The sequence below is a fragment of the Thermobia domestica genome, chromosome 11 (genome assembly GCF_964235325.1).
Source record: "Thermobia domestica chromosome 11, izTheDome1.hap1.1, whole genome shotgun sequence".
Taxonomy (NCBI): domain Eukaryota; kingdom Metazoa; phylum Arthropoda; class Insecta; order Zygentoma; family Lepismatidae; genus Thermobia; species Thermobia domestica.
Window position 1 is genome coordinate 67,612,086 of NC_137464.1, and position 12,854 is coordinate 67,624,939.

At 35.6% G+C, this 12,854-nt stretch overlaps 2 protein-coding genes across 3 annotated transcripts in view; both read left to right on the forward strand.

The window, feature by feature from the left end:
• Positions 1-12,854, forward strand: part of mRRF2 (mitochondrial ribosome recycling factor 2) — a 95,849-nt gene that overhangs the window by 24,799 nt on the left and 58,196 nt on the right. For both annotated transcript variants that reach the window (XM_081730541.1, XM_081730542.1), the window contains exon 6: positions 10,575-10,793. In XM_081730541.1, coding sequence (XP_081586667.1) covers positions 10,575-10,793 — 219 coding nt within the window. The remainder of the gene's footprint in view (positions 1-10,574; positions 10,794-12,854) is intronic.
• Positions 16-4,494, forward strand: LOC145664143 (uncharacterized). Its single transcript, XM_081730543.1, has 2 exons — positions 16-988; positions 3,770-4,494. The coding sequence occupies exons 1-2, from the start codon at positions 758-760 to the stop codon at positions 4,052-4,054; spliced, it is 516 nt and encodes a 171-aa protein (XP_081586669.1). The 5' UTR covers positions 16-757; the 3' UTR covers positions 4,055-4,494.

The following is a 12,854-nucleotide window of genomic DNA, read 5'->3' on the forward strand; positions in this document are numbered from 1 at the left end:
TATATATATATATATATATATATGTTTTTTTCACCAGAATTTCAAAACAAATATACACTTTTTATGAATTTTAATGAATAGAATATTTGAGTAAAATAATGTTCAATACAGAGCAGTGTTTCTCAAACTGTGGTTCGGAGACCACAAAGTATCTTCGAGCTCCTCTTGTGGTACTCTTAGATTGAACATTAGTCCCAAAAGGATAGAAAAATAAAAATCAAGTGAATTTCATATCACAAAGTATAGCTCGGAATCTCAAACAACAATATAGATTATGCACACTAGTAGTTGTGTTAAAGCTTTTGTCCCTCTGTACATTCTAGATTAAGATCGTGCTTAATTAAAAGATCTAATTATTTACTTGTCCTAATAATAAAGAGCAAAACATGTTCATGTCCAGTATCATTATTATCCGTTTTCAAATAATTAAAATTAAAAGAGTGCAGTTAAGTCATCACAATATATTACTGTAGAAATATGCAAATATTAGGCCTAATGTCCTGGAGCCCGTTCCACCATTTAACTTTGCAACTTTTCACTTTTCACTTTGCACTTTGCAAAAATTGCAAAGTGCAAAGTTTTCGCGTTTCACCATTTTTCTGTGAATACTTTGCAATTTGATGAACCGGAAGTCCAAAATTGCAAAGTCTTTGCAATTGAATGCTGGAAAGCGAGAGCACACTTTTAGTTGTTGTTCTTAGTAAGCTCTTGTACGTGTTAGTTGGATTTGTGAAATTAGCAGATTCAAACAAAAATAATGGGGAAAAAAGAACTTCTCGAGAAAAAACTAGCATTGTTACATCTTGTAAGAGAAAAAAGAAGTGTCCTTTTTGGGTCATTTAAAGACAACAAATTGATCAAGCAAATGAAACAGGAAGCCTGGAAAGAGATTTTGGAGAAGGCCAAATCTCTTCAACTTGGAGGGGAGAATAGAGATTGGACATACGCCAGGGACAATTTGTTTGGACTGTGGAAAAGTCGTGCTCTGGTAAGTATCTATAGTTTTAATACAGATAAAATAATTTTATAAAGGTACCCGTAACTGGTCCACCACATTGGACTTTAGGGTAAAGTTTGGTTAGCGTACATTATAACTAGTGCTCCAAAGTTACATATAATGTGTCGAATATTAGTTCTATTTGATGCCATTGGACACAGCATACCGAGAACAGGAACACCGTTGTTTTTAAACTCTGAGAAAGAAAATAAACTTGTAATCCTTTTTAATCGTACATTTTTCTAATGTCAAAAAATAGTTTTGGCTCTTGTACTTTAAAAAGGGGCTCGAGGACTACGTGATTTAGAGTAACGTGACTCTAAAATTTTCATGGATCCTAACTCAACCCCTATTTATTTCAGCACAAAATTCTAACAAGCGTGGGTTCTATGTAGGTATCTGTATTTTCTAGGTAAATTTCATGAAAAACGATGACCCAAATCTTTTTGACTTTGGCTTTGTATTTCAAAACAATTTTATTTGGGGCTAGATGTAAAGTGGGCCAGTTATCTGTACCTTTATATTATTGGTGTTCTATTTTCATGGCAAGTCTTTACTTTGAGCAGAACTTCTCAATATAGTTTAGATCAGATGGAACTTGGGTTCTTTGCTTTAGTAATAATGAATTAGCTTTATGATGAATTAGAGTGTGCGTCTGAAGAAGCCAGAAATTAGTCTGGCGAAATTAGAGATATTTATTTATTTTAAGTAAACATTTTCTCACGACGACGAGATTGAAGTATTCTATTTCTATGCCTAATTAGAGTACAAGCACTAATTTTATCCTGAAGCTAACTAATTTCTAAAATTATCTTGAAGCTGACTAAGTTGTAATATTGTGATTACAACCCGCTATTATTTACGTTGCTAAAGGCATTTATTCCGATGTTGGTGGGTTGCCTTGTTTCGCACGAAAAATATATACTTAAAAAGTTAAAAAAAATTGAAAATCTTAGATTGAATAAGGTAAAACGTTCAGTTAGGTAAGGTTAGATTAAGATAGGTAAGGCTAGGTTCAGTTAGATTTTCGTATCAACCGTTTCGCCTACCAACTTCGGAACTTGACCCTTTCTAAATAATTCATTGTCAGGTGTTAGATCCAAGTTTCAAACAATGTGTATTCCTGTATATTTTAAGTAGCTATACTCAATCTTGCCATTCTAACGTTCAAATTTAATCTCTAATAGGCATTTCTAACTGCTAGCCTATCCTGTATGTAGGAGCAGATATAAGACTTCTGCATTAGTTATACTATGTATAGAACTGAACCTTTTTTTTTTTTTTTGGTGAGATAAATAAAAGTTTTATTCTAGAACAACAGAGATGTTTATTTCCCGTAGACCTTACTCAATTTCACGCTCACAAATTGAGTTCAAAACTAGATCAAGCTGAAGCCGCTTGATATTCATATTCGTTATCTCGAAAACCAACATTTTTAATGGTATTAAAATGAAAGGGGGTTATTTGACGTATAGGTACTGATATAATCTAGTTTCCCAAATCAATTGATGAGGCTTTTCTCTTTCATACAGGAACCCTGTTAAGTCAAAATTTACTTACCTCTTTTTTTAAAAAGTAAAACATTACTTTTGATAAAGTGGATACTTTCAAATATTTAGGATCAATATTAACAGACGAAAATCATATTCACGAAGAAATTAAATGTCGACTAAAAGCAGGGAATTCGTGTTACTATTCGGTTCAAAATCTCTTGTCGTCGCGAATTCTGTCGAGGAATTTGAAGCTTAAAATATATAAAACGATAATCATGCCTGTTGTTCTGTATGGTTGCGAAACATGGTCGCTTACTCTGAGGGAAGAACATAGACTGAAAGTATTTGAGAACAGGATCCTGAGAAGAATATTCGGACCCAAGAGGAACGAGAATGGGGAATGGCGGAAGCTTCATAACGAGGAACTACATAGTTTATACGGTTTACCCAACATTGTTAGGGTCAAGTCTAGGAGGCTTAGGTAGGCAGGTCATGTAGCTAGAATGGAAGAAAGTAGAAACGTTTTCAAAGTCTTGACTGGTAGACCCATAGGAAAACGACCATTAGGAAGACCTAGGCACAGATGGGAGGATAATATTAAGATGGATCTCGCAGAAATAGGAATACAAAGTAGAAACTGGATCCAATTAGCTAAGGATAGAAGTCAGTGGAGAGCCTTTGTGAACGCGGCACTGAACCTCCGGGTTCCATAGGCCATAGAGTTAGTTAGTTAGTTAGTTAGAACATTAATCAACAGGGCGGGCATGATTATCGTATCCTTTAAAAGATGGCGCCACCTATTGCGTGCATGTTTGAAGATATTTGTAATAAACTATTTATAACTATTTGTAAAATAGAAAATTTTACCGACCTAATAATCAATATGGCACTTGTAAAATTTCAGCTGTAGGAGGCTAAACGAGTTGAGATAAAACTACAAAAATGGCTATCACCACGGCATTCAACACTCTAGGATTAAAAAAAAAAAGTGAATGTAGAATATTGTTGTCTAGTGCACATAAAGAGATGTTTTTATAGAACTGTTAATCGAATTTCAAATAAAAAAATATTAAAATTGAGATTTTTAAATGCCTAAGGTTGTGAAACGAATAGTTAACCCCTTGGTTGGATGTATTAGTATTCCTTTTTCTCGTATTAGTATTCATTTTTATTTCCTCTTTATAAGTTTGGACACTAGCAAGTCTTCCTCTCAAATTCATCAACATTTTGTATTAAATTGTTTTGCAGTGTATTGAATGTTTCATAACCTCTTTTTCAGGCAAAACGGGACAACGCAAGGACAACTGGCCAGCAAGGGGGAGGAGGTGCCAAATTAGATCCTATGGATGAATATATCTTCCACATCTTGGAAAAAGAGAATGAACTAATCGATGGTCTGGGGTACCCGAATCGTATGCGGAACTTCAGCCAACTGAACCTCAAAGTCTGCTGGAAATTGAAGCAACGGCTAACGCCGACACTGGGGAAAACGTTCAGAGCGAATCCCTTGTCTCTGAAGCGGAACCCAGCGTTCCGCGTTCGGCTACTCGCAAGAACGTGTTAAAAAGGAACAGAAGTTTTGTTAGAATAACAGAAAGTTCTGTGTCAGAAAAGGAACGTTTAAAGTGTGAACTTCTCAGACTGGAAACTTATAATCAAAAATTAAAAGCCTTTAGACAGGAGAAGGAACTGAGTATACCACCCTCTGAATTTACGAAAGATCTTGCTGAACAAAGTACTTATTGTTCTATAGAATTTAACATACCGGAAATTTCAACTGGAATGTAGTTAAGGGTGCTATTAAAAACAACTTTCAGAATTTGTTATTGTTGTTATTTTGATGATGATGAGTAATAGTTAGGTTGTACGAGCTTGGCATAGCCGTAATAGATTTTTGTAACAGACTCAAACCGTGCATACCATTTCCAAATGTTACCAGTAGGAATAGGCAAACATTGCTGGTCCAGCTAATGGTCATGCTGCTTTCCCACAAACGAGGGCGTAATATAATTGAACCGGATTTTCTAGAAAGGGCGATCCGCAGAAACAGGACCTTTAGAGAAGCAACGAAACTTTTTTTTTTTTTTTTTTTTGCTTATAATTACACAACTGGTAATAATATTGTAATAGACATACTAAAAAATACACATCAATTAGATATTGTATTATCAGTTTTGTGTAACTATAGGCACAGAAGGAAAAAAAAAAAACTTTTTTTGATAGCTTTTCGTAAGCTTCTGTTTCTATGGATCGGTCTTTTTTAAGATTCATTTACATACACTTGGACATGTATATATTTTCAAGTTTTCGCTACTAGAGCTTCTTCAGAACGTAGAATAAAAAGTTCAAATAGAAGAGATTATGCAGAAGATATGTCCAGCTGGCACGCCAATAAGGTGCTGAAAAAACAGTTACAAAATACGTAATTTCCAGTTTAGGTGCAGCTTGGGTAAAAATAATGGAAATTCAAATTTATTTAAATGAGAATTGGCTGTTCAAAAGTTAGAATAATACCACTGATATGTGGATAAGATTCTCTAAGGTACACAGGAGATGAAATACCGTTGTTATTTACAAGCATATCTCTTAGTTTTATGCTTGGATCTTAATATCCATTAAAATTTAATAGTTAATTTTGGCCACTTCGCCTTCCAGATCACAGTCATGAATTGTTACACCCCTTCAATTTTGGCCACCATATTTTGCGTTTTTACCAGTAAAAGTCAAAGAAAGTACCATGCCTGTAAAAAAATGACTTGTCATCTCTACGGGTCACTATTTTGAAAATATGGCTTTTCTTATGGTACCACTCAAGTTGCCGGAAGTAGAAGAAACTTTGCACAATTGCTCCTTATTGGTTCAAGACAAAAAGACTTTGTGATGGATAATATCGCATTCAGGTACACTGTTACGGGGAAAATACTTCAAAGATGTATCCAATCTCCCTCCTATTCCCACACATGTTAGGTACTAAAAGCTATTAAGAAAAAAAGTGATATCCTGTTGCCAGGTGTGAACAGAGTTGGCAAAAAAAAAAAAAAAAAAAAAAAAAAAAAAAAAAAAAAAAACTGGTTTTTATGGTTTAAACCAGTTTTTTTTTTAAAAAAAAAACAAAACACTGGTGTTCCTGGTTTAAATAGATTCGCATTTTAACAATCTAAACAACATTTTACTAATATATGTAAATGAGGAAGAAGTGGATGTGATGCCAGCTTTCTTTGCATCGTTCGCATTTTAGTTTCTACTTAAATGCCTATAAAGAATTATTACGCTTGCTCTACATATATATTTTCATTGTAGTAAATTTGTTCCGCAACATCAATCCAGAATTACTGAAAGTCAAACGAGGTTGTAAAAAATAGTATTCAGTTGTGATGTAAAGAAACTTATTAATCTGCATTCACATCTTGGCTATTGCAGTTTTTTTTTTTAATTGTCCTGGATTTGTATTGTAGGGTACTTATTCACATCTTGTATATACTCCAGTATGTTGACTGGAAAATTTCCCACTGCATATCCCAATTATATTTCTCCAGTTTCATTTAGGAATAGCTTTGTATGTTTACTTACTGAAACTGAGAGTAACAAAATTATGGCAGTGTAGGTTTGCGTCTTTCATCCTTAAACAATCCAATTGCTGCCAAACACTTTTGTTGATATTATTGAAATTAAATTTCCTGCTTTTATCGAATTTTTAATACCCAATAACTCACCACAGCGAAAGCCCCTTTATAACGAAATATGCTTACAGAGATTCTTCTAGAACCTCATTCTAACGTGCTTTTATTAACTACATTAACCTTTATTGCGTTTTCTTAAAAATAAGATGTCAAACACTTCATTCCTTGTAAACAATGCAAATTAGGACTCCCAGATTCCATACTTAACCCGAAACTACCTGAGCGTCAATTATGTACCAGTAAAATAAACATTAAAATGAAACAAAAATATAATTACAGCATAAATACTTCGTGTTTAATAACTATTTATAATTGTTACAAAATTTTTAATGATATACCAACGTGTTTACCAAATTTCAGCTTCATCACAGAACCGCCAGGTTTGTCTCAAAACTATCTTAAAAAAAAACCTAATAAGCAAAAAGTTCTCCTTTCTTCTGAAACCAAACCTAGCTTAAAATGAAGCATTTTTTGTAGTCACAGTTCAGGAAAAATAGCGCAGTAGGCTATTCAAACGATCAATTGCTGCTTGTTGGGGCAAGTCCTCCTCCTCGACCTCGGCAATTTCATCGTCATTCTCTTGCACGTTGTCTTCAATCAATATATCTTCTCTTCCAATGGTACAAGCAATATTATGAAATGTTGCACACGCTAGAACCACTTTGGCAGCCTTTTGTGGTGTCATTCTCAAATGATTTAGACAAGGGAACCGTTCCTTCAAAATCCCATAACTATTCTCAATGATCCGCCGTGTTCTTTTATGGGCCCTGTTAAAACGCTGTTCAATCACATCGTCTGGATTTCTGTGCAAGGGAGGAATAAGCCATTCTTTCAATCCATATGCACTATCGCCAAGTAACACCGCTCCGGAAAATGGCCTCCAACCTTCTTCAAAAAGACGACTTATCGCAGAGTAACGCAGCACTCGGGAATCGTGCACACTCCCTGGCCAATTAGCACTTGCACTATAAAACACAAAATTTGGACCACATATCATCGTAACATTTATTGAGTGCTTCCCGTGCCTGTCCACATATGTTTCTTCACGCTGAGGAGGAGCGTCTATATTAATTAGAGTTCCATCCACGCAGCCACAAACTGATGGAAACCCACCACTTCTAAGAAACTCCCTAGCTATATCCCCTTTATCCTGTGGCCACTTCACAATATTTGAGAACATAATGTCAATAATGGTATTCACTACGCTATTTACAATTCTACTAACAGTAGCTTTTCCCACATTATGCATTTGTCCTACACCATGCATTTGGGCACCATTACCAAGCCAGTGAAGACAGAGAAGGACTTGCTGTCGCGGTGTAAGTGCTATACTTTTCATCGTCCCTTTATCTAAAGCCGATCCAATGTATTGCAAAACAAATTCCACTTGCTTACTTGTTAAACGAAAACATTCTTTAAATTGGAACAAGTTCATACCACAAAAGTTAAATCTATCTTTATACGTTTTGTGCGGCATATCCTCATCAATACTTTCATCACTAGACGAATACGAGGGTCACTACGAAAGTTTTGAGATACGCATTGTTGTGGCGCGGTATTTGAATTCCAACAATTGCGTTCGCTAGTGGTATCCAGAGCGGAGAAGCGAAGCAAGTTTCAATTCGCCCCGCTTATCGGCGTGGCCGTATCGCCTTCACTTGTTTGTTAATGTGAGCAGTATTCGGCTGTCTAGAATGGAGCTCGAAAGGAAACATTTTCGGGCAATGATCCGTTACGATTTCAAAAGTGGTTTGAACGAGACACAAAGCCTTGACTGTTTGCAGGGGGCATTTGGGGACCTTGCTCCTTCCCGTGCTACAATTTTTCGGTGGTTTGGTGAATTCAGAAGAGGCCGGACATCGCTTAAAAAAGAAGAGAGAGCTGGACGTCCGGCAACAGCTGTGTCAGATGAAAACATTGCCGCTGTGGAACAAATGATTCGAGAAAATCCTCGAACAACTTTCAAGGACATTGAATCTACAGTGAACATTGGATCGTCAGCAGTAACAAAAATTCTTCATGATCATCTTCGGCTCAGGAAGGTTTCATCTCGTTGGGTGCCTCACACTTTGACTGAACAGCAGAAGCGCATGCGTGTGGAATGGTGTGAAGAAATGCTTGCAAGATTTGATGGAGGCAATTCTCGACGCGTCTCTGACATTGTTACTGGTGATGAGACTTGGATCTATCAATTTGACCCTGAAAATAAACGCCAGTCTACAGTTTGGATCTTTCTAGATGAAAATCCACCCACGAAAGTGAATCGACCGCGAAGTGTGGCGGAAGAAGATGGTCGCAACTTTCTTCTCCAAATCTGGCCATGTTGCAACTGTTCCACTTGAAGAACAAAGGACTGTTACTGATCAGTGGTACACCACTGTTTGCCTAACAAAAGTGTTCCAGAAGTTTCGGGAACGGCATCCAAGAACTGGATTGCGTGGGATCCTGCTTCATCATGACAACTCGTCCGCATACACGGTCAACATCACAATTCAGTTTTTAGAATCTACGTAGGTCAAACTTATGACTCATCCGCCGTATAGCCCTGACCTGGCCCCGTGTGATTTTTTCTGTTCCCCAGGATCAAAGATCGCATGCGTGGGAAGAGATTTTGCAGCCCTGAAGAAGCTGTAGTGGCTTACGAGAATGAACTTTCAACACTTAAAGAAAAAGCCTGGCAATACTGCTTCCAAAAGTAGTTTTCGGTGATGCAAAAGTGTGTACAGTGCAATGGTGAATACTTTGAGAAAATGTAAGTGTTAAATTGATTTTAAGTATGTAAGTTATTTCACATCTCAAAACTTTCGTAGTGACTCTCGTACAACCGTTCAAACCGAATCATTTTTTACCACTAAAAGACAACTACACCTTTTATGCAAAGTCAAATTTCACCTTGCAGAAAACGGCAAAACTTTGCAACATTTCGCTTTTCAATTTCAATAATATGGTAGAACAGAACCTCAAAAATTCTGCAAAGTCTTCGTAACTTTTCACTTTTCACTTTGCAGAATTAAACTTTCGTGGAACAGAAAGCTTACTGCAAAGTGTAAAGTGAAAAATGAAAAGTTGCAAAGTTAAATGGTGGAACGGGCCCCAGATCTTAATATGATTATGTGGCTGTTGTAATATTTTAAAATAAGTACATTGAAACAATACAGTTTTTAAGTTGGAATTAATTTTTCACAGCAACTTTAAATTTGCAAATTGCTTACACGCTAGCGACATCTATTGGCGTCAGGCAGACAGGTAGCGTTGGTTGCGGCACCCATTAGTTTCATTATATATTAAGTAGAATTAGTGTTACATATAGATGGACATGTTTCTCTATTATAAGTATAGATGAATACAATGAATAATATGATTACAATGTAATAAGGTGAAGATTATACAAATTATAATATCTTCTGTAGATGTGTTACTATAAGATATTCTTTGTTCATCTTATAGTATTACCAATATAAAATTAAGGAAATTTTAATTAACACTAAAATTACAAATTAAAACTAAATTAATAAACATTAATTTAATTTTAAAAATAAAAGTATACTGATGTTAACATATGCTCAAAACAAAAATAAAATAAATTTGTTTTAGAAGGGAACAAGAATTGAGTAGTATGTCAAACATTCTGGCTAGTAAAAGGTAGTACTGGCATTAAAAAGAAAATACGTTTGAAAAACTCTAGACACAGAACATTACGAAAAGTAAACAGTACAATTTACTTTGTTCAGAGAGATCGTTTTCTGTACGTTATCAAAAGCTTTACTCTATTTTATCAATTTATTTTAGTCATTGACATAAGAATATGTATGGCATGAGTACGTACATTTGCTGCTCACTGTACAATTGCAGTTTGTGTGTATATGATTAAGAACGAGTTGGAAGCACCAAAATGATGCCACGCACGAACTGGATAATTTACTGGTATTCTCATAATACGACACTGATTACATATTAAATTGGACGCTGAACTGTCAAGAATTCGCATCCAGGTCCAGATTTTTTTGTGTAATCATGTCGTTATATATATATATATATATATATATAAATAAAGCTTTTCAAAGGTATAAAAATAGGCACCATCGCAAATAGCTGTTTGAACAATATTGTTTCGATTTTACTGTCATTAAGACTGACTCAAATTACAGTTTCCAACGAACTGTCAGATGTAGACAGCTGAAAGTAATTCACTATTTCTTCCATAGGTGGCACTATATGCCGTGAATGGCTTGTATCTAGTGGCACGATATTTCATTTTCAGGCCAGAAACTTTTGGAAATACCCTCGTAAATATGTATATATATATATATATATATATATATATATATATATATATATATATGTTTTTCATGTGTGATTATACATGTAAGTATAGTTTCAACTGATTCCTCGACGTTATTGCAGAAAGGCGTTCCAGTCTTGTGTGGGAGTTCGTATCGTAATACCGGTGTTCAACCGTTGATGGATGCTGTGATATCCTATTTGCCTTCCCCTCTGGAACAGCAAGATCAGCTTTTCTCCTGCTTTGGGGACAATTTATGTGCAAGAGCATTTAAAGTCATTCATGATGAGCACAGAGGTCCTATAACTTTTCTAAGGATTTATTCTGGTAAATTAAATAAGGTAGGTAAAATTCAAATCTCATGCGTTTTTCTTTTATGTAGAATCTCCATGGAAAATGAGATTACACTTTATATATTCGTTTGCCAGAAACTTCAGAACGAATTGACCAATAGTTCTCAGTATTGTATAGACAAAGATCTTCTCTCTACGGGACGTAGAATTGAATACTGTGTGAACGGCATTAGAATATAGGATTATGAACACTCATTTTTTATTTTATTATTAATATTATTGTAAACAACAACAACAACTACTACAATAACAACTATTCTTTTTCATTTACTAAAAGTAAAGATGCCGGTAACTGGCGTTCACAGCGAAATAAAATACAATACTCTTTGTATTTATCAAAGAATTATATTTTAGATGGTTGGTTGAGTTGCAGGTTTAGCGATCCGTTCAACAGCGAGGTTATGTGAAACCCGGATTTATAGCTTAACGTTGAATCCAAACCACATGAACTCCCAGTAGGGAATCTAATCTGGATCTGCCGCACCGGAGACGCGTACGCTATTCATGTAGCCGCAAATGAGCTCTAATGATATTTAGGATTAGCATTTTTATCAAATCATGCACACTTTTGTGAATATGATATAGAAAACAGAACATATGCTATAGAAAACAGATTATTTCGAAGCAGGACGAGAGACTAGTATCAAAACTGCTTAGTTTTTTTTTCTTTCTTAAGTCGTTCTCTCCTCCTAAATGTGTCATTTTCGCTTAAGTAGGTTAAACTACCAGGAAGTAGAAAATAAAATTTTGATTAATTAACGCAAGCAAATGAGTCTTCCATCCAACTGAGTATTCAGAATATGGAATAACTTAATGAACACATTAATTTTGATTCCTTATCTCAAATAATACCATCTTACCTTTTAACTTTTTTTTTAATTGTTTTAGACGATGTCTCTCACATTGTGGGACTATTTAGAAAACGAGGCTTCCCATATTGCGGGGTTTTGCTTCATAGTATCTTCTTCACCTCTACACTAGAGACGCTTTTGCAGTAGGGTACAAGAAAATAAGCCCGTAAAATGAAAATGGAACGGAATACCTTGCTTTACGTTCTTCCACGGATATATCCTTTAGGCTAAAGGAAATTGCTAATTAATGCAAGTGAATGATTATGATAGAGTTGGTGGAATGAAAATGGAGGAAACGGAAGAGCAGTGAGAAAACCCACGGACACGATGTTGTCCACCACAAATTCACGTGGTCGGGGATCAAACCAAGGACTTCACCAGAGATGAGTGTTCAACCACTGAGCTACCGTGTCCCCAAACTAAACTCGTGTTAAACATTTAAGACTGGTTTTGAATGTGTGATTTTAAAGTAAAAGAGTCCCTAATCGTCTCCTTTTTCGCTGTTATTTTTTACAAGTTATAAAGGGTGTGGCTCATAAATTCATGCAATTTTTGAAATGCCCCCCATATATGTTCTAGTAAGTTGGCAACACTGAACGTTACACGGTTTACATCTGTTGTCTTTGTTATTAGTAGTCACGGAGCGCCGAATAGCGCATGATCGTCATCTGTTTTTTGCACGGGTAGGAATGGAGCACTTCACGACGAAACAGCGTGGTGTCAGTCTGAAAACTTACCACAAATGTGATGAATGTTGTGCAGAGACTGTTCGCAAACTCCGTGGAATGTTTGTCAGTGTCATCACAGTCGATTTGTTCGGTGCATTACGTTGACCAAACATTCCACGGAGTTTGCGAACAGTCTCTGCACAACATTCATCACATTTGTGTTAAGTTTTCAGATTGACACTACGCTGTTTCATTGTGAAGTGCTCCATTCCTACCCGTGCAAAAGACAGATGGCGATCATGCGCTATTCGGCGCTCCGTGACTACTAACAACAAAGACAACATTTCAAAAGTTGCGTGCCTTATGAGACACCCTTCATAATGTTTGAATTCAAATGTGTTTCAAAAATTTGTGTTTGCTGCTCTACATTTTATTGTATTATTGTAAGTTACAGTAATAAGAAAAAAAAAAGTGTTCTTGATATGAATACAATGGATGAGATCAATTAGTTTTATTTACTTATTTTTTTA

What these genes read in the sequence shown, in the direction of transcription:
- LOC145664143 (XM_081730543.1), top strand. Translation starts at nt 758, where the DNA reads ATGGGGAAAAAAGAACTTCTCGAGAAAAAACTAGCATTGTTACATCTT. An exon ending in TGTGGAAAAGTCGTGCTCTG is followed by an intron (nt 989 to 3,769) that starts GTAAGTATCTAT and finishes CCTCTTTTTCAG; the next exon opens with GCAAAACGGGACAACGCAAG.